Source organism: Triturus cristatus, chromosome 1_2, assembly GCF_964204655.1.
Source record: "Triturus cristatus chromosome 1_2, aTriCri1.1, whole genome shotgun sequence".
NCBI lineage: Eukaryota > Metazoa > Chordata > Amphibia > Caudata > Salamandridae > Triturus > Triturus cristatus.
The window spans coordinates 909,100,783-909,127,720 of NC_140580.1; the positions used below are offsets into that span (position 1 = coordinate 909,100,783).

General features: G+C 45.9%; 1 protein-coding gene across 2 annotated transcripts in view; it reads right to left on the reverse strand.

Moving 5' to 3' along the window:
- The window catches only part of LOC146868301 (tyrosine-protein phosphatase non-receptor type 11-like), a 248,597-nt gene that overhangs the window by 82,224 nt on the left and 139,435 nt on the right, over positions 1 to 26,938 (reverse strand). For both annotated transcript variants that reach the window (XM_085609654.1, XM_085609656.1), the window contains exons 4-6: positions 2,704 to 2,896; positions 2,004 to 2,123; positions 1,079 to 1,192 (exon numbers count right to left, since the gene is read on the reverse strand). In XM_085609654.1, the coding sequence (XP_085465780.1) occupies positions 1,079 to 1,192; positions 2,004 to 2,123; positions 2,704 to 2,896 (427 nt within the window). The remainder of the gene's footprint in view (positions 1 to 1,078; positions 1,193 to 2,003; positions 2,124 to 2,703; positions 2,897 to 26,938) is intronic.

A 26,938-nucleotide genomic window follows, 5' to 3' on the forward strand; every position in this document is an offset into this window, starting at 1 on the left:
TCTCTCCTTTCCCTGCTCCGTCAGCTAGCTGGTGACTTTCTGGAGCATAGCTATCTCTTGGTGTCTCAAATTTATAACCAATACTGAGTAGCCTTTGATGGCTTAGTATCACAACCATTCAGGCAGAACTTTCCTACATCTCTCTTTTATCCAGCTGCAAAAGACGAGACCACCACCGACATTAAGCATCTTCCAGGAGTTTGACACACTGACCAATCAAACTCATGTGCCTCAAAGTATTTTATGCTGACAGCAGAAACGGGCTGACCAGCTTTCATATTTTAGGGAATACTGTAGAGCGCTTCACATTTGCCCGAGATGTAAATTAGAGCTTTCTATAGGATAATAGTCAAATGTATAAATTTTTATCTTCCAAGAGTCATTTTGGATATTTTCAAACAAACACTGTAGACAGATGGAGAGGAACAGTATATTCTTGGTTTATATTTTTAGTTTGCATCTGTATGAACTAGAGTTTGTAACCACTTTACTCAGTAATCTAGTCATTGCAACCACTCACCCACTAACCGACTTGCTTTAGGAAAATACTAACCTACTCAAGATATTCATATACCAATACATTAAACTAAAACAAAAACAGAATAGTACATTCTAACCAACTCATCACCCAGTCACTTAAACCAATTTAACTAGTTTACTATTTTTTCCAATACAATCAATTCACCATATCCAACGCAAACAAACTAATTCTCAGTAACTCAGTTGTGTGCCTCTCAACAAATATATAGCCTTGCAAACACCAAGACCTGTGTGTGCCTTACAACTACCGAGAGGTCTCAAGCAAAGGATTTACCACCACACATACGACTTTAACCAACGTGTTTGGGTGCCAAGTTCTGCCAGAAGCTAGTCCAATGATTGAGTGCCAGGCGGTCACCAAAGTGTAACATCTGTGGACAGTCAAGGTATCCGGTATCCACAATCCAACAACACCACCGACGAAGCTCGGTTTCACAGAATTCATGTGACAGGGAACTTGATCTAAGGTATCTACACATTCCCAGGCATCAGCGAAGACCCACTCTGGTCAGAGGAGTTGTGGCTATAACATTCATACCTCAAATTCTTCCCAGAATCCCTGTTTGGCTTTTTCCGTGTTGTCTGCCATCTTGTTCAATTCTTTGACTCGGTTTTCGATGTTTGCAGCATTGATCCTAGTGGTATTGAATGGCTAGAAAGATTGTGAAAGAAGACCAATCAGATTTGGCAGAAAGATCATGCAACAGTGACTAAAGTTGAAAAAGCAATGGGCTTAAGCGGGCCACTAAGCTGAGATAAAACCTGGTTAAGTGCTAGCTAGTGGCATGGGAAAGATCCAACATAGTGCAGCAGCGGACAAGCAGAAGTTACAGGACTCTGCTGCTCTGCCATTGCTTATGTTGTACAACATAACACTATATGTAGTCAGAAAAAGAGGTGATCGCTAGGAGAGTTGACTTCTTTATAGTGAGACTATAAAACACAGGGGTACAGAAGGTGGTCTTAATGCGGACACAGCACAACAGGTAAGAGAGCTGCCTGCTCTTCCAGTGCGGACGTCGTGGTATATTTCTCAAGGGAGACTATGTACTTCCTATGCGGACAATTCAAGCCAAGACAAGTGATTGTCCGAACGCTCAATACAGACACTGCAGAACTAGGTTAGGTGTTCTACTGAGGTTGATACGGTAGATCAGGACCATGGAAAGATCAATCATGATGCAGACACGGGAGGGTAACTTTATGGTTGCTGCTTTGTTTTCAGTGCCTACACTGCATAGCAGGTCAGAGTTCTTCATCCAGTGCTCATAATGCAGAAGCAGGTCTTGGAGAGAGCATGACAGGGCAGTAGAGGGGCTGATACTGTGCAGCAGGGGATGATATATTCTTCAAATTCGAATAAATTGGGCTCTATCAAAGGAGAGCAAAAGGAGCAAGCACAGCAGAGTAGCTACTGTGTGCCATCCATGCCTTGTACAACATGTATAAAGTGCATCCTGTACCTGTTTGAGATGGACCACAGCTCCAGATTTTTCTACCATTGGGTTTTTCTTGTAGTGCTCCACCAAGTCTGTGAGGGTGTCAAATCGCTCTCCCCCACCAACGTCATACTTCCCATCTGGCTGTAAGACAGGAAGACAAAGTAAAGCAAAAGATCCCATTACACGGCCATATGAACCACTGCAGAGCAATGAACCAGCAAGTGACCACCTGGTGAAGTGCTAAACAAAAATCACCCAAATAATAAATCAAGCACACAAGGAGAACAAAGACTTCTGGGTGAGCTACAAGCATGCTACTGTCTAGCTGAGACATTAACATGGACCTGTCTGGATTGTACAAGCTATGAAACTTTGTGCCTGACCAAGTACCATCTAGACAGAATCAAGACCAGATATTTCTGTCACCCTAAGACGTTGCATCAAGCTGCACAAATAGCAACAAACTTAGGTAGACAATGATTAGTCCAAAATGACAAGTGTGTATGGTAGAAGCATGGATAATGGATGGATGCCGCACACTACATCCTAGGAATGCAGGTAGAAAGGTTGAGGTCAATATAAACTATGATCTACTGATCGCTCACATTTTAGTGATCCTTCACTAATACTCTTACCAGTGATCTCACTTCTTTTCTTATTCTGCCCACAGAATGCCTACTAAAACTACTACAAGTTCACTGCTGTCCCTGTCCAAACGCACCTGAAACCGGATCATGACATGAGTGACACGAGGCTTGCGATCGCCATTCTCCATCTTTTCCTCGTTGGTCAGTACAGACAGTACGAAGTCTCCTGGTTTGCTCTGGCTCTCCCGCACCAAAAAACTACCCGGCTTCCCTTTCTCTGTGAGCAGCTTCTCAGCCTCTTTTCCGGAAAGGTGCCCATGGTACCACCTGGAAGACAAAGGAGATTTACTCAACCAAGTGGCACATCGACAGGAGAATGCATTCAACCAGATGCCTTTTTCTTTTCTTTTTTTACATAGCAGAGACTGGGATTATTTTGTAATAAGCGCATCCATTGCTGAAGGGGAGGCACTGGCATGCTAAATGATGAGATGGGCAAATCTTTGAAACGACAAGTAGTTATTGTTACTTCATGCAGGTTCACCTACCGTTGCCTTTTATTTCCAGTTATCTGAATTTACGACTGCTCAAACTGCATTTGCAAAGTATTCTAGGGCAGGGGGAATCTTTACAAATAATTTGTTCCGACAACTGCAGCCAATACCCTTGGTGGTAAGTAATTTACTTGCAGCTGTTGGTGAGAAATTAATTCTAATGAACCTTTAGACTAATCCATATTTACACATGGATATCGGAAACCAAGATCAATGAATAAAGAGAAGTTACAGATCTTCCTTTCACAGAACTCGGAGCAGCTTGTGTACAACCTTCACCAAGCATTGGATTTACTGGGGGAAGTTCAATGTTCAGTGTGTTTCCAAAAGCGTGCCAAGAATGAGGCATGAAGGGTAGGTGTAACTTCAGCTTTGATTCAAATAGGAAAGGTTGTGTTTAAAAAGTATCCAGTCTCTCATAACACACGTACCTCTCATTACTTATGGCTTGTAAATGATATGAAACTAATAAAAAGCAAATACATGGCACGCAGAAACATGTATGCTCTAACTGATAAAGAACAAGAGGTATGAACACCAATTAAATAAAATCGACAAACAGAAAGAAGACGTCATTCCACTTTTATATCTAGATTCATTATTCTCTGTAAAGCAGAAGAAAGGAGTGTTCTGTCCTTGAACTAACTTCAGTTCATTTAATGGATACATTCCGTCAAACCTTTCACTTGTTTTTTTCGTTTCAAAATAAAAATTTAGAGGCAGGATTTTGTTTTAGGAAGAAAAAAAAAAAAAAGAAGAAGAAATAAACAGGAAAAAAAGCCTGCACCACGGCTGTTCCCTATACGCAGGAACCTTGGCACCACTAGTAATGAGGTGTGAGGGTCATTTTGCAGTTTTTACTGACACTCACGGACAGTGAAAACTGCCATTTGACAGCCCACTCTAAATCAGGCAGGTGATCAAATGGCCAAACCCACGACAGCCCTCAATCAGTCACTCCGGCGGATGTTTATATCAATGGCGGAGACCGAGTAGTCTCTTGTTCACATATTAAAGTTCCGCCCAACTCTAGGTGGATGGGTGAAACTTCAGTTTTTCGAGAGGGTACTGTTGCTGTTACGATGACGTACCCTCTCTGCCAAAATATAAATCAGGGCCGTGGTTATTCGAGACAGCAAAGATTTCACAGGGCAGATACTGGAAGGTGCTCTCCCTTCCAAGATTACAAGTGAAAGGGCATTGGCCTAATCTTCAATAAGCATCTACAACTAACTTGTAAACTTGGGGATTTATAAAGCGCAGTTGTTGCCCGAAGGCGTCCAAGCGCTAGGATAACCGTGACCTACAGAGAGCAGGGAAGGGGAAAAAAAAAAAAGAAAACGGTTTAGCAGGCAGATGTGAAAAGGTGGGTCTTCAGTTGCTTGCGAAACATAGTAAGGTTCTGGGTGGCTCTAAGATGAAGTGGTAGAGCATTCCAGGCCTTAGCTGCGTTGTACATGAACGTCCTTCCGCCGGTTCTAGATCTTTTTATTCTTGGGACTACTGCTAAGAGAGTCTGGCTGGAACGAAGACTACGATTTGGGATGTAATGAGTGATCAGATCACGGGTAATGATGGGTCCCATGTCCCAGAAGGCTTGATGGGCTATACATGGCGCCTTGAACAGAACTCTCTGCCGGACCGGTAACCAATGGAGGCTAGTCAGTCCGGTCCTCACTGAGTGTCTGTGCGGGATTTTAAGTAGAAGGCGAGCTGCGCTGTTCTGTACAGTTTGCAGCCTCCGAAGGGTGTATTCTGGTGCACCCAGATAAAGTGCGTTGTTAAAATCAAGACGGGAGTGAATGAGCCCTTGAATGGCAGCCTGTTTGGCTTCCAGGGGGAGGAGGGGGAAGATTTTATTTAGCACTCTCAGAATGCCAAAACATGTGGCTGACAGTTTTGAGGCTTGGACATTGAAAGATAGTGAGCTGTCCAGCCATACCCCAAGACTTTTGATGGTGTTTTTTGGGGTTGGAGGCGGTCCTAGGCATGGGGGCCATAGGGAAGGGGGAAGTGCCGGCTCTGAAGGTCCTAGGAGCATCAGCTCAGTTTTTTCTCCGTTCAATTTCAGGGATGATGACGACATCCAGCTCCTCACTTCCTCCAGGCATTCTCTGAGCCCGCCTGGCGCAGTTCGAGATGCCTCCTGCGCCAGTGAGACCACCAGCTGCGTGTCGTCCGCATATGAGATGATTTAACTCCAAATGGGCGGACGACACTAGCCAGTGGTCTCATATATAGGTTGAAAAGAGCAGGGCTCAGAGAGGAGCCCTGAGGAACTCCACAATTTAGAGGTCTACTGGAGGAAACTGAATCGCCATCAAAAACCCTGAAAGATCTGTTCCCCAGAAAGGATTCAAACCATGCCCAAGCTTTATCCTTGATCCCCACACAGGACAGGCGGCTTAGTAGGGTGTCATGACACACTGTGTCGAAGGCCGCGCTTAGATCAAGGACGATCACTGCCACTGATCCTCCCTGATCCAAGATTTTTCTCGCTTCCTCTACGACCATGAGGAGGGCGGTCTCTGTCCCGTGCTTAGGTCTGAAACCCGTCTGAGTGGGATCCAGTATGTGGTGGTCCTCTAGATAGTTCACTAACTGTTGGTTGAGCAAGGTTTTGGAGAAATATGTGAACCAAGGGAGCAGAGAAATAGGGCGGTAGTTAGCCAGATCAGACGGGTCCAGATTGGGTTTCTTGATCAGTGACCTAACCATGGCCTGCTTCCATACGGGTGGAACGGTGCCAGAGGAGATGGAAGAGTTTAATACCTCTCTGATGACGGGCAGGATGGTATGGGATGCTGCCATTAGGATGTCAGGAGGGGCAGGGTCGGCCGGAGAACCTGATTTGACACTGAGGGCTAGTGATTCTAAAGTGGAGAGGTCTAGTGGGGGAAAGTGAGTTAAGCTGTAAGAGGTGGGGGAATGTGGCAGGCTAGGGAGGTTATTAGGTTGAGTAGACAGGTCGGTGTTTGGGGGAGAAAAAGTTGAATAAATTTTGTTGATTTTCTGATAGAAAAATTCGGCAATGTCATTACATTGGCTGACAGATTTCTCGACATGCACCACAGGGGATGGGTTCGTTAGCTTTTTAATGATCTGGAAGATCTCTTTGGGTTTAGATCTAGCATTCAGGTTTTTTTCGGCGAAATACGTCGACTGAGCTGCTTTTATTTGAGTTTTGTACTCGTTGATGGTTTCACGGTACCGGGTTTTGTTATCCGCCGATTTGTCTAAGCGCCAGCGTCTTTCCGCCCTTCTACAGAGACGCTTTTTTTCTCTGAGAGACTGGGTGTACCAAGGGGCGGTTTTTTGAGGCCGCTTCAGTACAGTCTTGCTCATTGGGAGAGTAGAGTCAAGAGTGTAGGAGATCCAGTTGGTATATGCCTGGTTTGCTAGGGCGGGATGATCCTGAATTTCTGGTTGTGAGCTAGCCAGTTTAGTGCACCACTTATCAACCTCAAGGCGCGTCCAGGCTCGCCTGAGTTTGGTGGTGGGAGCCGGAGGAGAGAATTTAGGTGTGGTCCATTTAAAGGGAATTAAAAAGTGGTCAGTCCAGGGTAGGGTAATGCCTGGGTCCACTGTGATCTCAGAACAATTTGAAAAAATTGGATCCAGTAGATGGCCTTTTTCATGGGTGGGGGAGGAGACACGTTGAGTGAGTTGTAGAGCTGCTAGATCATCTGATAGGATAGCAGCTGAAAGGTCCAAGGGGGAGTCAAAATGTAGATTCAAGTCACCCAACACGGTAAAGCTAGAGGAGGTGCTGACTCTGCTGGCCACATTCGATGGCAGAGTTAGAAGAAACTGCTTCGGGAGGCCGGGCGGGCGATAAATAAAGGTGCCTGAGAAGCAGATGTTAGGAGAGAGGTTGATGTTAAAACCCATGCTCTCGCAGTCCAAGATGGTCTCAGGAGAGAGTCGACAATGATATTGCTCCTTATGGATGATAGCAAGGCCTCCTCCTCTCCCTTTTGGCCGGTCTTGCCGTGTTATTTGTTATATGCTTAGGCAGCGAGCGGCAGTTTAGTAGGAGCATTTGGAATTCCTGTGTGGCTGTTGTGCGCGAGTTAGGTTTGAGAGGCGCAGAACAGGTAGGACAGGTTGAAGGAAGGTCCATGGCTTGGAGGGAGTGCCGAGGGCATGAGTTAACAGGAGGCCTTAACTTGTAGAGGGTTGCTAGCGTATAGCATCTTTGTGCTGACGGCTGGGGGGCAAGGGGGGTGGCCCAAGGCCCGGACTCGGCGCGGACGAGCGCAGACGAGCTTGCCTTATGCGCGCCTTTGGCGCGCAATCGTCGCGCCCGCTGTGCTTGTCCGCTGCGCTTCCTATTCATGCACATTCTTGTAGTCTGAGATTCCTAGGAGGGCGTGGCCTCGGAGTGGGCGTGTCCTGCTCCGGGCGGGGAGAATGGGGTTTCCAAAAGGTGTAATTGTAGCCTTCCCAGCGCTCGTTTTACCGCAGGGACAGACCACCAGTCTACTCAAAGCATGCTATGATGGGCACCAGTGACCCTTGATTACTGGCGTGAACAGATTTGATGCACCATCCACCAACAGAACCATGGCCAGGTTACTGAACATGAGAAAACAAAAAGGAGCACCTTCTCTGGATTGGAGGATGTCAAGTTCATCAGAGTAAAACATAGGTCCACTCAGTAAAAATGGAAAAGGGAAAGAGTGGAACATCTTTTGCAAGTTATTCTAGGTAGGACTTCTGTCCCAACAATGAAGACAACAGCTGCAAGCACTTAAGACAGGAAACGAGGAAGAATAACTTGGTTTTTGTCCTAGCACGTCCTTTGTGTGTGTCTAGTCCCTTAGTAAAACTTAAAAAGGTGGAAACCATGGCAATAAAAAACAAACTTTTCCTTCTCAGGGGAGAAAAGGGTGTACATTATATGGTGTGGTTGCGAGACCCCACTGTGTAATACAGCTACATAAATAATACTCTATAGTTCCATAAAAGGGGTACAGAATAGATAAAACGTAAAGACATAATCTTTAACAAGCATTTTCAATGCAATAGGTCTCGCATTTGCGAGAGTTTAAGCTATTGGCAATGTAAATAGCAACACCTTTTATTTATATGTTTTGATAATTAACATTAATAAAAGGTATTGTCATTTACAATGCCAATTGCTCAAACTCTTGTAAATGCTAAACCCATTTCATCTCAAAGAAGCAGCCTCCATAGTCCCGGGCTGCTTTGAAACTAAGCGCGCATGGCGCGTTAAATGTTGCAGGAAAGCATGAGGTGCCTGCAGTAGGAGAAACTCCGAGAAAATAGTGCTTACAGACTAAATGAGATACCGTGTAACAAGAGAAGTAAAAGGGCCAGTCCTCATGGGAGGGTACAAATGAAGACAAGGCAGTACCAAGGAGGGACTAACAAGCCTATCAACGAATCAGAAGCCAGCAATTACAAAGGGCAGTGACACAAGCCAATAAAAAATATGGGCGTAGAGTGAGCGGAGCTTTAAGTCCATACTCTAATACAGCATGCCTCGCAGAGCAGTGAATGCGCTGCCCAGGCTCAACCTAAAAAGGGACAGGTCTGAAAGGAAATCTCAATGAACCCCAAACCCCTTGATTCTGACTAGAAAAAGTAGCCCAAAGGTAGCTGAAGATTGCAAGTCACAGCTCACAGATGCCAAGCTACGGATGGCTTTTGGCATTGGGACTCTGAGTATCATCTCTGGCACTTCTCTAAACCTGCCGCCCAGAGGCACAAACCCCCACCCAGTACTTAACATTTTCTGTATCTCTCTCTAGTCCAGTCTCTGGATAGCACACTGACTGTACCACTGTAAATCTATCACATCGAGACAGACAACGTCTCACTGTTAACACTGCTCTAAGCTTACTAGCCTTGGTGCCACACTAGTGACAGCTGCTGGCACAATGCAAGTACCAGACCAGATAACTTGACATAACTTCATACATCTCTCTATTTCTTCTAGTCGTGTGGACTTCTTAGAACGTGTCCTATGAAAACAACCTAAAACAAGAGGTATAATGCACACAAACTATCTAATAACTGTGATTCAGCACGCATGACTCCTTCACAAAGTCTCCTTTAACCACATAGTATAGCCACCAAACTATTCACGCCCAAGATGCCTTTGTTAAAACCATGTGAGATACATTTTTGCACAGGCTACAGAAAGGCCAGAGCTGCTGGCTTTCCAGTGCTAATCACATAATTTTAATATTATTGAAGAGTTAAAAAAAATTGACAGGTAAAAGTTGTTCCTCTTACTTCAACGATTGCACTCAAGTACAACAGCTTGTGTTGCAGAATCATAGTACCAGGGGACTCACCAGGAGCACACCACACGATAACCTACAATATAACACACATTCAGCAAAATATTATTTGCAATCCCACATTTATAGCAGAAAACTACTTTACAGCAATCAAAATGTAAAGTGAAAACCAAACCAGAGTAAACTACTCACAGTTGATATGTGATTGCCTTATATATGATTACCTTTAAATATTACAGGTCATACGATACAATTGTTGTACGCTATGTAACGTAGGACAAAAAATATAAATGAATCGCTACTAAGTCTTGTCTGAACTGCACAAAATCTGTACTGAACAAGCCGTACAACTATTCTTAGCCTGTGACATCAAATGGTTTGTGGGTATCAGGAGCATACCTAGCAATGGTGCAGCAGGTGCAGTGGCACCAGGGCTCTTTACACTGAGGGGCCCATTACAGCCCTGGTATTGCTGTCCTCACCAGCATTACGGCTTCCTACGCCACTGGCAGGTAGCGTGCATGTAGGCTTGCATAGCTGCATGACGCACTTCTTAACATTCAGTATGCTATCTCTCACTCCGGCATAACTGCAGCGAGCCACAAAAACAAAACTAGAGCGGAACTTTTGTCCCTGTGGAGAATATCAACACTACCCTTGTGGGCCATTTGACAGACATAGTTTTCCAACTAAGTCAGGGGGTAGCGTGCTACCCAGTACCAATCCAGAAAACGGCCCAGCGCCTCGTCAAGGCTAAGAGGAACAACATAAATGCAGTTACAATACAATATTAGTCTGCGTCAACCAAACATGGGCAGCTTCCATGAATTTGGTGGTTCAGTCACCTTTTTTACCTTAACGAGAAGCTCCAAATCTTTCAGCTGCAGACAGGTAAAATTGCGCAGGAAGTAGAGTTTGTGGTGGCTGGTCCTGTGTTTAACCTCCGCTCCCTGCTCCAGCCACTGAAACACCGCCGCTTCTGCCAGCAGATAGCACAGGTAGCTGGTGGACAAGAGGACGCTCTTTCGCAGCCTGGCAGTGCACATGGTGCGGGTGCTCCTGCGCTTTAAAATCTCCTAAGTGAAGAACAGCGGCGAACTACGTCCCTCCTGGCCAGATGCCCAAGCTAATGATGAAAGGCAGGAAAGAGAGAGGCCACTTCTGATAAGACGCGTGTGGGAACAGAAGGGCTGCTTCGGACTTCAGGGCAGCTCAGCGACATGCTGGAAGCCGCGCGCTTCCGACAGGTACTGTCCCCGGGAGGCTGGGCTGGGTGAAAGTGTAACGTTGTAAACAAGGAGGGACGTGGACGGGCCAGCACTGCCTCTGACTGCTTCTTTGCTCAAGCCGGTTTCGCTTTGAAGTACTGTCTTTACAGAAAGATGGCGTAGTGTTTAGCATAACTAGCATCTCAATAAACAAGCTGTCGCCACGCCATGGAAAGTGAAAAGCGTGCCATGCGCCTGCCGGCTGTGGGAAAAACTCATTACGACAGCTGTCTTGCAAACGATCCAGTCCGGTTGGGCGGGGCCTAAAGGAGACAGGGCGGTCTCCAAAAAGCTGCACTTTCTAAGGCCAGCGTTTACCATAAACGAGGACAACGGCCAATAGACAGCTTGGGCGGAGCTTCTACCCCACTTCCAAAAGCAACCCGACGACAATAGCTCTCGCAGAGCGAACAGCGCATGCGATGTGATGCTAGGCGAGACCTAAAAACCACTCCAAATTTAAAACATCTTACAAATAGGCATGATTCTTGAATAAAAAAACAACACCTTGAGTCTGATACAATAAATACCAACTGATCATGGTTTCCAAAAATATAAGATCATTAATTTTATGTCATACAAGTGTCTTCCCTAGAAACCTAATTTCTCCTAATGAGCCAAGCAGTTATTAAAAATCTTGAGAAGGCAAAAACCAATGATGGGGCTATGTCGGTTTGTAAGATTCTACAGGCCACCTCGTTTCCAGTGGTGCCAAGGTTTCTGCATATAAGGATCAGCTGTTTCGACCTTGCCCTTCTAATAGTCAGGCAAAAAAAAACATGTGGGATATGGTCCCCTTCTCGTGTCGACATGATGGGCAGCCCAGCTCTGTAGGGATGGCAGATCCTGCCCAGACTAAGGTGAATGCATTGGCAGTGTTCCATATCTAAACTGCACATAGAGTTTTTGTCACGTTAGGTTCAATTTCATCTAAGAAAGATTCAGCATGATGTGTATCCTTGACCATTAAAAAGGAATTTGTTAAAGTGCCCTGTAGAAATGTTGTTAAAAGAATGTTAAGTTTATACGACTTATTCTGACTTTATAAGTCCTTTGCACTAATTCCCGGACAAGATGCCCAGGGTTGTGCGACAGATTGGCTAGGCCCATCTCCACAAGTGATTATTTTATTTAAAAAAATCAAACCAAGGGAAACAGTGCAGGGGTATTTGGGTATTTCCTCCAACCCACTGTGATAAAGTGAGAGTTTAGGTGTGGCTCACAGTCTCCTCAATTTTTTTTGTCAAAAATCTGTTTATTGAGCTTCCCCCAAATAATATTAATAGCGGAAAAAAACAGTTGGGACGTGCATGCCCGGGGTCGAATTCAAACCTGAATTGCAAGTTCAGTTCCAAGCGTCCCTCGGGCGAGGCACTCCATACCGCCAAACCCCCCCCCCCCCCACACCTCCCCAGCCTTCCCCTAGATGCTTATTATTCTGGCCCAACAAGTCCAGAAACATTCGTCAAGCAATACAAACAAAACCCTCGTCCCTCCTACCCTGGTCCCTGTACCCCCTCAACCCACCCCTTCCCTGGTGGTGAACATAAATCAAACGAAAAATGGCATCAAAGGTGGTCAAAGGAGTGATGACCGGGAGACAATAGTTGGCGCAGAAAATCGATTCTTGACCAAAGTGAAAGTTTTTGGATGTATGTGCCCCCAACTCTCTGCACCATATAGAGCTGCCACCAATGCCTGGTAAGAATACAGCTGGAGGACTGGAGAGACAACTTTACAATGAGACCCTTTTTGCATTTCCAGAGCCCCCTAGCACGCTGCTGCAGTTTAAGCCTCTGTTTTGCAATGTGGTGGGCCCAAACCATCTTCTCAAGTGTAATTCCGAAGTAATTAAAAAGTGAATCTCATCAAGAGGGATACCATCCAAAGTGGGATTTGGGTGTGTTGTAAGACATGGGTTAAAAACCATATACTTGGGGTTTTTCTAATATTAATTTCCAGACCTCCGAGTGCACAAAACCTGCTGAATCGATCCAATATTTTCTGGATCCCAATCGGCGTTTTTGCTAAGAGAAGAGTATCATCAGCAAAAATGAGGGCAAGAACCCTCATGTTCGCTAATTTGGGGGCGTCACTGTCACAGCTATTGAGGTATGCAACCAAACCATTTAAATATAAGGTAAAAAGCGTTAGAGCTAACACACAACCCTGTCTTACAGCGAAGGGTTCGGTCACTTCTTCCAGTTTACCACACCGGACTTGTGCGTAATTACTTACGTGTAGCCTTTCTATAATCCTACTATGATCCTACACAGGTATGCTGGAACACCCGTCACTAAAAGCACCTGCCACAGTGAAGTTCTTGGGCACCAAATCAAAAGCTGCTCTAAGGTCTACAAAAATGGCATTAAGACTTTCCTTTTCAATGAAGACAGTTCCAATATATCGTCTGGAGGATGAACACCTGATCTAATGTGCTTGAAGAGGACAGATTGCAGCATATTAATCTAACCGTTGCTGGAGCCCTGTAAGGATGAGAAGCTTTTTGGTGGTGTTCATCCAGCTGATAGGCCTGCAATCGGCATGGTCCAGTGGGCAGCCCTTGTATACTGGAAAAATGTCGGCCCGTACCCAAGATGGTGAAATACGAAGGCCATTTAAGATGGCATTAAACATCATCGTAAGGTAAGAACCCAGATATCAATTTCAGATAGAAAAAATCCCCAGGTATCTTGTCGATACCAGGAGCTTTATGGGGTACAATATTCCTAATGGCCTGTTCCACTTCAGTGCATGTTATAGGTTGAAAGTTTCCTGCAATCCCATTTAAGTTTGACATAGATGGGGTCCCAGCACTTGCTGTGGCCGCTCCTCTCCTATCAGTAGCGCATTAAGATTGGAAAAGTGCGATATCCAAGCCTCAGGTACTATGTTACTTTTGATCTTAGTGGCACCCTCAGAACTCCGTGTTGCTATAAGATTCCAAAAAATGGTTGAGTTGTTATCCCTGGCGGACTCAAGCAAAGGCTCCTAATTCTTGCTATCCCAATTCCTTCTGGTCTTGTTGAGGGCACATTTATAAGGTGCTCTTCTTACTCTGATCTCACCCCTCACATTGTTCTTAATGGAATTAATCTATGCGTGTTTAGCTGTTCCATAATGGTGATCAAACCAGGATGGTACACACATTGGTTAACTTGCTTCTTTGAAAAATTCTTATTTTAGGCTCTCAAATAGGGAGCGACGCACTTCCCCCATCTTCAGTGGGGCAGAATCCTGGTTCAAATCCGGATCCAAGTTACATAATTCCCCCAGACTCTGTTCCACCTTTTTATAAACTGGCCTCAGACTCCACAGAACGAGCCACTGCACGCCACTGAATCCTACGTTTGTGTGCTAACTGGCCCCTATTGTCCAAGGATTGGCTATGCACTACCGGACTAGAAACCAAGGGGCAGTCCAAAACCAGCTCTGGCGCATTATGGTCACTGTCGTGTCTAGATGTCACGACCATGTCCGTTATGAGGAGTCACAATCTGACATCCACCACGTTATAGTCAATAAAGCTTGTGCAGTGTGGCCTATTAAAAGTATGCTTCCCTGCTCTATCCAACTTGGTCCTCCCGTTACAAGCACAAATACCATTATTTAGTGATAGGGCATTAAGCTGAATTGCCAATGGAGACCACTTCTTGATACGGCAGATAATAAGAGTAGGAATGAGCCAAATTCTGTCCTCATTAAGCATTGGGGCGTGACTTGTAGAATCAAGGGGCTCAAACTGATCATTAAAGTCATCCCTCATAATTTTTTGGATACCTGCCTGAAGCCTCGCCATCTGGAGAACAACTGTTTGAGATTCCAGTCTATTGGCTCGAGGGTGTTGAGCAGACATCATAGATACGAACTATGTCTCGCTGGAAGCTTAATGGTTACACACAGGATATCAATTTCAACCCTTCTTAGGACCAGTCCGGGTTAAACTGTCGAACCATAGCTCAATCCAGGGTAGCTGTGGCTTTGAGCAGTCAGGCTCCCGTAATGGACCATATGTAAAGCATTTAAACAGCACAAAAACAATTGAAGAAAAAAGAAACCAGGTTCTCAAAAACTCCAACACCAATTTATAAAAATAAACAATATTTTCAATAATTTATGGTCACCAAAACAAAATGGATCTGCCTGAGGATTCCAGGGATATAGATTTTTAAAGAAGCAATAAATCAAGACTTATCTTAACGGCAAACAAGCCTTGGCAAATTTGACATTTAGAAACTCTTCAGCAAAAAGTTACATCAAGGGTGAATGTGGTTACTTAGGATTGCTTTGAGTTACCAACTCTGGCAGGGAGCCAGTTAGGAGGACCAATAAGGTCCAAAATAACGAGTATCTTCACAAGAAACCAAGACTTCAGGTCCAGTTTGAGCATTAGTGGCCAGTTTCCATTAACTTCTATGGAGTGGTCCTAGTCCAAGGGATACCAGATGCTGAACACGCTGTGCAGTCGATGGGTGTCTTCCGGGGGCTACTCCTTGGGCCACATCTTGGCAGGGCAAATTTGGCCACAGGGTTCGACATTCCTCAAAGTCCCCTCGGGTTCAGCAAATATCCAGTCGGCACTGGAGTACTGGTTGCCAGGCACAACAAAACCAGCTGTTCTGTTCTTTTGGCAATAACTCCTTCTTGGCGACCAAACTGCACTCTGACGACTCTCCCAGGTCCAGCAGACTTGGATGCAACTTGAGCATCGGGTCTCTGTCTTCCAGGCTGCACGGGGCGAGGAGCGATGATCCGGTGATCTCTCCTACCAAAGCCGGGCAGGCTTCTTCAGCTTTTGTGGCCCTGGTGCTGCAACAGGAAGCCAGCTGACTTACTCTTGGAGTCTCTCCTTCTGGCTGCGTCCCGGGTACATATTTTCCTCAAGCAGGGGCTGATTTCTGGGGGCCATGTTCAACTTTTTAATATGTTGCACCCTGCCTAAGAACTCAATAGGCCCGCTGTAGGGGTAACGAAGGATGAAAAAACAGGAGGTTTGGGCTTTGCCATTGCTTTATATGGCAAAGCTGAGTTTGCAGTTTTAAACTGCTCTACCAGTCTGCAGTGGAAGGCTTGGAGACATGTTTTCCTTTGTCGTACTCGGGGTGGCACAGAAAGTGCTTCAGGCTTTGAGGGACACTTTAACTTACAGATCCTGGGTACTTTTAGTACCATATATTAGGGATGTATAAGGAAGTTATGGACTGGGTAAGAGACAAATAACCTATACTTTAGAGTGTCATAGCACCAGCAATGAGGTCTGATCAGCAGTCCTCAGTGCACACTACGAATTGAAAAACCAGCAGCATCAGTCTTTGGGGGTGATCATGGAAAAAGGAAGCCTTTCATTAAACTCTGCTTCCACATATCATTCACATATAGACAGCTCTAAGGAAAGACGGCTTTCCTACTTGTACAATTTAAATAAGTACAGGGGTGCCACACATCCACTCTCATATTTCCTCATGTAAGACTGAAAATTGTATTAGATCAGTTAATGGTATGGCTTACAGACCCACTATCTTGCTAGGGAGACCAACAGAACTAACTATAAGGTCTCTTGCTGAAAGGCTTAAAAGTTATAGTTAGTGCCATAACTTCAAGACTCTGTAAACTCTATTTGTACCATTAAGAAATATTGCACATAACGAAAGGTGAGCAACCTAAGACACTTATGAGTGAAATAGTCGGAGACAAAAATGCCCTAGTTGAAGAACCCAGAAAGTGGAGTTAACTCTTGCATCTAGGAACACTGACTTTGTTTCTTTGACAAATGACAGATCCTCTGTCTTTCAAGCAAGGCCTTAAAACCTTTTCTGTTGCGCTTTAGCATTCTTTGAGTTTTATCCATTCCCTCAATTACTGGTGTTTGTGACGGTGCCAACTTTTCTTAGTTTGCACTTAGTGGAATACATGTGATTAACAAATATTAATCCTAGAACTAGGATGATGATACAAGGGCACTTTTTTTGTTGTTTTTTTTTAGGGAGAATCACGTTTTAAATGATCCTGCTGTTCGTGTTTGGAAATACAATTCTAAGCAGTTTAGTAAAAAATAAAAAATAATTAAAAAAAAAAAGACAAAAATAAGTGTCTACATCAACTTTGTCGGGCATGAAAACATTTCTGATTTAGACCTAAAGCTTACAATGCCCCATGCTTTTCACCCATCTTCAGACTTTGTCGCTGGCGTAGGATGGAGTGATTTATCACTTGGCGGTATTGAAACTCATGGAGAGCTCAGAAGGTACTCAAGAGTATTCTAGATATCAAGCTGGGACATTCTTACAGATAAATATAGCCATTTGAAGCATGAATTTGAACCCTATCTCTACGGTTTGCGAAACTTGCAATTGAACATGTTGTAAACACTATTTTCTTAAACCGCATTTATCCCACACCAGTGTGTCCGGTTGTGAAAATAAATCAACACAGCAATAGCTGGTAAATGTGGTTTTTGGGAATATTGTTCTCTGCAAAGCCCCAGACAAGCAGCGCCGCCAAGACCATCTACAGTATACTTCGCCCTGTGGTACTTTCCCCCAGTGAGCTAATCAAATAATAAAATTCCACTTGAGATGCTCCCCTTTATGCCAGAGCCGGCAAAAAGGGAGCTAAACTGTGATGCCCAGGGCCATCCACAGTATGCCCCCTCTGCAATTAGAATCGCTCCTGTCCTCTCCGCCTAAGCTACACTAAGACTGACTGGTGGCATTGTGTTCACAGCCTATGGTGTAGGCCTTTATTTCTGTAACCTTTTATGGAGACCGTCTGACTCTCCCGTCTGTATTGTCTGTTCAGACCCCTGTAACAGAGGTTTGTGACCTTAATCAATTTTAACGGGTACGAAGGATGCCTGTGGAATGAGTGGATTCGATTGTGCTACAAAAATACTGGCGACTGTTAGGGTAAAATGGACCCTTCATGTGCGGCACAAGATGGTGGTCCAATTTGTGCAGGCGATTTCCATCTAGGAAATCGAACCGTGCATGTCCATGCTCGACTGTCCCACCCTTCCCTGACACTGGTGTACCGATTGGGTGGGTGAGATAGCCAGCCAATTCATTTTGTTTTACAAAATGCAGCCCTCCCCAGTTTGTGTTGCAGCACTCCTCTGAAAACGGAGCCTCCAAACATGGACCCGTCCAAACTAGTCAGTGCAGACAACGAGCAGGAAGCCACCCACAGTGGCCAAAATCAGCAGCAAAAACGCTTTCCAAGGATTCCACGAGCTTGGATACTTTCAAATGAAACGGACTAAGTGGCTCTGGCAGCAGGGACAGCTAAATACTTTTTTTTTTAATCATCCAGGCGAAAATATCAAAGTATGCCCTATAGCACTTGCCATCAAGTGTGCACACAGCAATTTTCGACTTCCGAGAATCACGTTATCGCTTTTACTCTCTCAAAGCAATAACTTAACACAGAAGTTACTAAAAGTGAAAATATTTTAAAACAGTGCTCTTAGCTTGGTTGGCACTCATAGCATGCGACTTTGATTGAGCCTGGCCCCCGCGACTTGAAGCAGGACTTTTTTTGCAAACATGACCTCTTATTCTCGATGACGTAAATCTTTACCTCCCCCTTCTTTGTTACCTTTGAGCGCATAAGAGCAAGCTTATGGAATAACTTCGAGTCATGCCCCAAGCACCTTAGGCACATTGTGTCCCTGCAGAAGCAGCATGGCTTGAATCCTGTAGTTTTCAGACATCTTCTCTAGCACACTATCGGAGAAGAGTTTTAAGTCACTGAAGAGCACACAAAGATGGGAGAGGAACTACAGATCCAGATTGAAAGGCGCCGAAAGAAACAGACAGTGCAGGGGTGACACTTCTATCTGGATATGCTCCATTGCATCCAGGGCGGTGGGCAAGTCATGGCGGAGCCATAGGACCCCATCCACAGGCAAGCCGCGAACACCGCTGAAAAATATGGGCAAATGGGAATATTCCGAAGGGGGGGAATCTGTGGTAACAAGCGTCCGTCAAATATTGGCCACTGGGCTCAATGTTTACTAACATTCTAGTGCCCAGCTCGTTACGCTAAGCTACTCCTTTCTCCCTGAATATTCTTTGACTGCTCACTTTCACTACCTTAAGAAAGGTAAGGGCCTAAATACATTCTCTTAACTATCCAGCTTCGAGTGAGACAGTAGAGTGGCCTGGTGTCAGCAACGGTAAAACAGTTATCACTGTCTCCTACATAGCTGCTTGCATCTTTTGAGTCATATGGTGGTCCTTGCCTCTGAACATGTTCAAACAAAAAATAATTGTCTGAATTTTTTAGTCAAGGCAACATAATACACACATATTTGTAATCGAATCACATCTGTTCAATGCTGTGAACTACAGAGCCTAAAAAAAAAAAAAATACTGTCCGCATCATATGAAAAACAAACAAACAATTAGAAGCATAAACCCAGGCACTATTTTAGGCTCCAATTCCTGTTTGGGAGTTTCCTTTCATTTTTTTTTTTTTTTTTTTTTTTAAGAGTTCTGTCAAGGTGTGAAATAATTTCCATAATGACGCGATTGCTCCCAATGCCAGTGTCAGTAGGGTCTGATTTCGTGGCAAATGTTGACTGCTTTTGCCCAATGGACTACTAATTTATCTCAATATTAGTTTTAGTCGAAAACCTTCACAACCCTTGTAAACGTGCCTTAAGGCATTTGGGAACCAGTGTTCTTGAATGCATATTCCTTTTACACACCATTATTTTCAGGGTATGGTAATGGACATAGTTACAACTTCCATAATCCACTATACTGTCAAGACTCAAGACTGCAAAACGGTGGCCTCGAAGACATCAATTCACCTGCTAACCTCACTTGTTCTCTTAACAAGTTTGGCAAGTTGCCCCAGGTCCAATATGCTTTAAAATTAGCAACTTGTCAAATGTTTTTTCAACAGTACTCTCCAGGACGTACCACAACAGTGTGCTGTGATAAGTGCTGGATTACAATTTGTGAATGTGGGTCACTTTTCTCTTTGCTGCCTGGTTTGGCTCCTGTTTGACACTCAAAAATAAATAGTTTCCCGATGCCCCATTTACAGATGTGGCTCAATGGCGATTCACTTAACTGTCAAGTACTACATTATACTGGAGGTGGAAACCAAACCCATGATAACATCTCTTAAGGATTTTTAAGGTCTTCATTACTGAAATTCGAAGAGAAAAGTGTTGGTCAGGAGTATTCCTCTATGTGGTTAATGGTGCTAACTTAAACCCACAAGGGTGCTTAGTAATCCATTGCTTTGATGAAGTCATTGATTCTCCAAGATCTTGTCTACCTACTGGTGGGAGTTCCAAGTGACCACAGTAGGACCTCAGGAGCCATAATGCTGTATTGAGAGAACAGGCCCACCATGTGAGATAGTGGACACCAGTCTGGTTAGAAGATTCAGGTGAAAGTCTAACTTCTTGCATGCAGCTTAGGATAACTCCACAAGATGAAACTAGCAAGTATATTTGTACCAACGCTGAGCTATTACCATGCAATGAGTGGATATGTCAACTTCTACACAACATAAGGCATCAATGGTTGCAAATAGTCCCACAAAACAAGACTGGAGCACTCAACATCTGTTGGATTACGGAATAGCATCTCCTTGTCTCAATAAACAGTCCAACAGTACATATGCCGTCTTGTAGTTTTAGTCAAGAGATTTCCAGTAATCCACAAACAAACAAAGAAGTCTGTTAAGTTCCAGTTTCCAGCAAGTGATCATATAATGTACAGCTGACACGTTTCATATGTAGCAGACTTTTTCCAATGCTGTAATATGTAGACAATGCATGATATAAACAAATCCATGTCATACCAACAACATATAACAATTACAATGTTACCAGACGTCAATCCATTCCAACCAACAACAAACAGCCTTGCTGAAGACTGTGTTCTACATATGAATTCCAAATGTGGATACTCGGGTAGAACAACAGAGCAAGTTTAAAGTAAATAACAGCCACCTCAATCGTGTGCCAACAGATACTAGACACCACACCAATGTAGATTAGATTGTGCTACCGTATAGAGTGCATGCTTATACTCCATGATAGCAACAATCACCCATATGTTTAGGTGCATTCAGTGTGTGATGCCAATAAGCATTGTATAATACTTTATGTTTATTGTATGTAAGGCAAATGGGCCAAAAGCACAAGTTACTTACTTGTATAAAGATATATCTGTAAGAGACATTAGTTAGTGATAGATTCCTTACCTTAGAATATCCCCAGGCGTCAGACTGGATCCGGAAAGTTGGTCAGCAGTACCCCTGCGCGTCGGTAGGCATCGTCGTGCGGCTCCGCGTATGTCGCTGGCGTCGTAGCCACCGAGATGATGTCGGAGCTACTTGGACGCAATCATGCACGTTGACGTCAGTTCTGTACACAACCTTTCCGCGCCAGGAGCGAAGAACAATGCCAGAGACCGACTACTGGTGCAATAAACCTAGGGCCCTAAAAGGGATGACCTGAACCCTAGAGAACAGTTCGCAGAACGGGCGGTAAGGAATCAATAACTAACTAATGTCTCTTACAGACATATCACTACACAAGTAAGTAACTTGTGCATCTGAAAGAGACACGTTAGTGATAGATTCCTTACCTTAGAATACATACCCAAGCAATACCAACCCCGGTGGTGGGTCTGCGAAGTGAGATTACACCAGAAAGTCACGGAGAACCGAACGGCCAAAGAAGACGTCTCTCCGGACCTGACTGTCAAGGCAATAGTGCTTAGTGAAAGTATGCAACGAGGCCAGAGTGGCTGCCTGACAGATGTCTTGCAGGGGGACACCATGTCCCAATGCTGTAGTAGCTGCTGTCGCCCTGGTAGAATGGGCGTGCAGCCCAACCAGAGGTTCCTTTTTAGCCAGAGAGTAACAGGTTTTAATGCACACGACAACCCATCGGGAGATAGTTCGCTTGTGCACAGCCCGGCCTTTCTTGGCGCCCACGTAGCCAACAAAGAGCTGGTCATCCACCCGGAACTGTTGTGTGCGGTTGAGATAGAACGAAAGTGCACGTTTTGGGTCCAGACGGTGGAGCCTCTCCTCTTCTCTTGAAGGGTGCGGAGGCGGAAAGAAAGTGGGCAGAGTGACAGCTTGCTCGAGATGGTAGAAAAGAGGGACGTGGTCGAAGCACAACCTTGTCCGGATGAATCGCCAGGAAAGGAGGTTTACAGGTAAGAGCCTGAAGCTCACTCACTCACCGAGCAGAGGTGATGGCCACCAGGAAGACAGTTTTCAAAGTTAATAACCGCAAAGGACAGTTATGAAGAGGTCCAAAGGGAGCGCACATCAAGTATGTGAGAACCAGGTTCAAGTCCCATTGAGGCATCACAAAAGGAGTTCGTCCGCCCTGGCGTTCAAGATACCTGCCAGGGTTGAACCACCAAGGAAATGCTTTGAAGTTCCAGCCACGACCAGAGACGTAGAGCGTCCTCACATAGGGTTCACGACCCCACTCCGCCCTGCTTGCTGCAGTACCACATGGCAGTGGTGTTGTCCGTGAACACCTGCACTACTATCCCCTTGACAGAGGGAAGGAATGCTTTCAGTGCAAGTAGGATCGCCCTGAGCTCCAAAAGGTTGATATGGAGCTTGGACTCCGCCGGAGACCAGAGGCCTCTGATCTCCGCCTCTGCCATGTGGCCGCCCCATCCTAGGAGGGTCGCGTCCGTCACTACTGTGTGGGGAAGGAAGAGGGATCTGCCACTGAACCAACGCTGGTCTGTGAGCCACCACTGCAAGTCCTGTGCAATGCTCTCCAAATCTGGACGTAGTCGGACAGGTTTCCCCAATGCTGCATCCACTGGAACTTCAGGTCCCACTGCAGAACCCACATATGCCATCTGGCATGATAGATCAGCAGGATGTAGGAGGCCATGAGGCCAAGCAGCTTCAGGGTCTTCCTGACCGAAACCCAGGTCCGGGGGCGAAAGATCAGAATCATAGCCCGAATGTCCCGGACTCCCTGTTCGGGAGGATAAACCCGAAACTGCGCCGTATCCAGAACCGCTCCGATGAAGAGGAGCTTCTGAGAGGGAATCAGGTGAGACTTCGGCATGTTGATGGAAAACCCCAGCAAATGCAGGTGGTCGGCCGCAGTCTGGAGGTGGGAGACGACTGCCTGGGGCGAGCCCGCCATCAACAGCCAGTCGTCGAGATAGGGGAAGACTGAAAACCCTGATCTGTGCAGATGAGCTGCGACCACCGCCATCACTTTCGTGAACACCCGAGGGGCTTTGGTAAGGCCGAAAGGGAGCACAGTGAACTGAAAGTGCTCGTGGCCCACCGTGAACCGGAGGAAGCAATTGACGTTCCGGAGGTCTAAGATAGGGAGCAGACCGTTGTCCTTCTTTGGGACCAAGTAGTAGCGGGAGTAACAACCACGACATACTTCTAGCGTCGGAACGCGCTCGATGGCCCCCTTGGCCAAGATGGCGGCAACTTCCTGCTGGAGAAGTGCCAAGTGATCCCCCGACATGCGGTGGTACTGAGGTGGCATGGCTGGAGGGGTAGACTCGATGGGGAGGGAGTAGCCCCTGCTGAGTATTTGCAGAACCCACCTGTCCGAAGTGATGGTGCGCCAGTGGGGGAGGTGATAACGAATCCTCCCGCCCACAGGCATCTGGTGGGCCTGAAACACTGGACTAGGAAGGTTTTGAGGCAGTGGTGGCAGAGGCGGTGGTGGATTGACCCGCCCGCTGGCCTCGGGACCCACCACGGCGGGCTCCACGACCGCGACTGCACTGAGACTGTGGCTGCGCTGGCCGGCGGTTCTGAAAGGAATGCGCTTGGACGCCTCGACCCTGACCTCGAAAGGAGCGAAAAGCAGACCCAGAGGGGGCGCGCGTGGTGGCGAGACCTAAAGACTGTGCCGTAGCCCGAGATTCCTTAAAGCGTTCCAGGGTCCTATCCGCCTTGTCACTAAAGAGGCGTGTGCCATCAAAGGGCATGTCCAACAAAGTGTTCTGGACATCCCCAGAGAAGCCAGTAGTTCTGAGCCAAGCGTAAAGGCGTGGCGCCATCGCCTAGGGAATCGGCCGTGTCAAGTCCACATCGGATAGTGAATTTATCAGCATCCCTCCCTTCGGTAATGGCCTGGGAGATCACTGCCCGAGCTTCCACAGGGCACTGAGGCAGCACCTGTGCCACGGTGTCCCACACAGAATGTGAATAGCGGCCCAACAGGCACACAGTATTCACCGCCCGCAACCCGGAACTGGCAGAAGTGATAATCTTTTTCCCAAACTGCTCCAGTTTCTTAGATTCCTTGTAGGGAGGAGCAAAAGGGAATGTGCTCGGCGAGGCAAAAGCCTAGACAACCAGACTCTGAGGCGTCCGGTGTTGTGTGAGAAAGCTGGGGTCACCCGGCGCCAGGCGTTGGCGGCGTGCCACACCCTTATCTACAGGAACCCCAGTGTTAGGCTTGTTCCAGGTGCTCAACAGGATGTCGGTAAGAGCGTCGCTGAAGGGCAACAGCGGCTTCGCGGAGGAAGGCGCTGGCTGCAGCACCTCAGTCAGGAGATTGGTTTTGAAAAGGGAGCAGAAGGTTAAGAGCCTCAGCCGCCCTACGCAACACCACAGAAAAAGTCCCAACCTCCTCCGTAGCCAACAAATAAATGGCATTGTCATTTACAAGACCAATAGCTCAAACTCGCGTAAATGCGAGACCTACTGCATTGCAAATGCTTGTTTGATGTAGCATCAATGTGATGAAAGCACTTGACAGACCACACAATACATTGTAAAACAGTAACATTTAACTAGGGAGTTTTAACCACGGTTTCGTGTGACATACAGACGAGTGATAGACTGTTGTTGCATGCCTCATGTACATCTGGCATTTAGGGGTGTGGATGTCAGAAAGAAATGACTATTTGTGAACTACAAACACTATCGGTTTGGCCTGCCGAGCATACGTTCCAAAGGCGCTATGTCAATCTACATCACCAACCCCCTTAAATAAACCAGCACCTACTGCAAACCTGTTAATATACGATTAGTGAGGCGAGATCCTGCAGGGTATATGCCTGCTGATCACATAATGACAGACCTCCAGTGCGCCACAAACGAAGAGGCCAGTTTCAAAGTCAGGTGAACAGTTTCAGTGGAACATACAAGGAGCACGGCTTGAGTCCTACCTTCGGTTAACAGGTAGCAGTTGTTGAGACAGTGAGTCTTAAGTACGTCTTACAGCCTGTAGAGCGGTGGTGAGAAGATAAACCCCCTTACCACCAATCAAAGCAGCTTGGACACGCTGTGAAGCCATCTCAAGTTAGCATTAAAGAGAAAGACAAGTGTGCGCGCTGAAAGTTTAAAAAAAGCTGCGAGACGTGCTCTGTGGTGGGGAGGGGCATTGAAGCAAGGCGCTCGCGCTTTGCCGAGCGAGAGGAAAGGCATATGGCGTCTCTGCTCTTGCCTGTGCGCATAACCGCACACTGCATGCCACACATAGCTGTGGTCGGACTTTGAAAACTCCACTCCTAAATGTCTCGCCAGAGCAGCGCATGCACTGGCTCAGGCGAGAACTAAAAAACACGGACCACCAGTGCTAGGGCACAAAACGGAACCCGATATAGACCCGTTTCGAGGACTCCTTTAAAAAATTGCTGGTGTTCAGACCCGGCCCACATAAAGCCCTGGAGGGTCATGTCAGTCAGTTCCCATTATAACAGGTGCCGTTCCTTTGGCTAGCCTATGAGTGCACGCTGGCCAGCTCTACGTTACAGACTGTTTTCGATGGACAGTAGGTGGCGCCAGAGGGAACGCAGACCAGACCTATGACTGCAAACTATCTTTAGAAGAGGGATGCTAATAAGCTGTGCTAAAATGGGGATGTTTTGACAATCAATAAATGTTTAAATGAGGTGCTATTTCATCCAAGTAATTTATTTCGGTCAAGTGACCATAAAAGTGCAAACGCAACAAATACATTATAAAACATAAAACTGGCAAGTACGATGTATAATCATTTTCATAAACAATCAATTGAGCCTGGGGAAAATCATCTGGGGGAGCAAATGCCACTATCAACATATACCTCCATATAAACAGAAAACTAGGCTAAAACGAGGTATATACCAATTTAAAACGAATTATCCTTCTCTGATGGCCCATAGATATTAAGTACCCGGGCCGGAACCTGCTATTCAATAATTAAAAATCACACGAGATAGATATTAAAAAAGAACGGAATTAAGATCAGATAATAAAATCAATCTGGACTGTTAATACTGAATTTGTAGGAAACGTGCCCCTTACATGAATAACAGGGATAACAAGGTGTGTTCCAATGGGAACGTTCTGGCAACAAAAAATACATTTTTAACTGAAGTGTTTAACACAACATTATTTGCAGTGCTTAAGCAGAGAGAGTTAGTATTCTCTAGCTCTGACAAACGTGATGAAGGTCAGACCAGCTAAAAGGATACATCGCTCACTGAAGTGTGGGAGGCGGAGGTATGGGCTGCAGGAGAGAGGGGCATCACTCATGTGAAGGTGTCACGCCCAGAAGGAGAGAATGTACAATAGTCACTATGGTCAGGGCGCTTGCCAAAGAAATGACTGGTTGAGAGTGGTCGGAGTGAAAATGGAATGGCTCAAGGTCAATGGGTTGATTCCCGTAGAAGAGAAGGCGTCACGTGAGGAGCGGTAGGTTCGGGCACCGGTCCCTTCACATAGAACCACAGCCTCACAAGAGTTGGAGCGACTTGGGGGACAATGTGGAGACAACCCTTGCGTTTGATGCCAGGGACAACTACTGCTCCCAGTCAGGTCTGGAGCATCCTGGAAACACTGGTCTGAAGTGAGGGAGTGGTCATGTGAGACATGCCTACTTCATGAAGGCAAAGGTCTTGCAAAATGGCAGCATAGGATGTAGTGCTTGATTGGGATTTATATGATAATATTGGTGGTTGGGTGCAGTCGGCCCTAGTGCGATTTGGAAGGGGCAATGGGGAGAAAACTTGTTGTTGGACTATGATGATGAAGAAGAGGTTTTGGATAAAGGGGGAAGTACTGAGTTGGATCTAGAACACATCACAACCAAATGAGGTGAAAATGGTGATTATGGGGAGAGGTGGCAGAGCTAACAAGGTACATTACCAAATTTTACAGAAAGGAGCTGATATACGGTCACGTTTTGGGAGGTTTGCTGCGGACTGTACAAGAGTGGCGGCTAGGGACAAAGTGCATCAGGCATGACTTAAAAATAGATGACAACAAGGTCGGTTGACAACAACCAGGTGGGTTGCAGAGACTCTT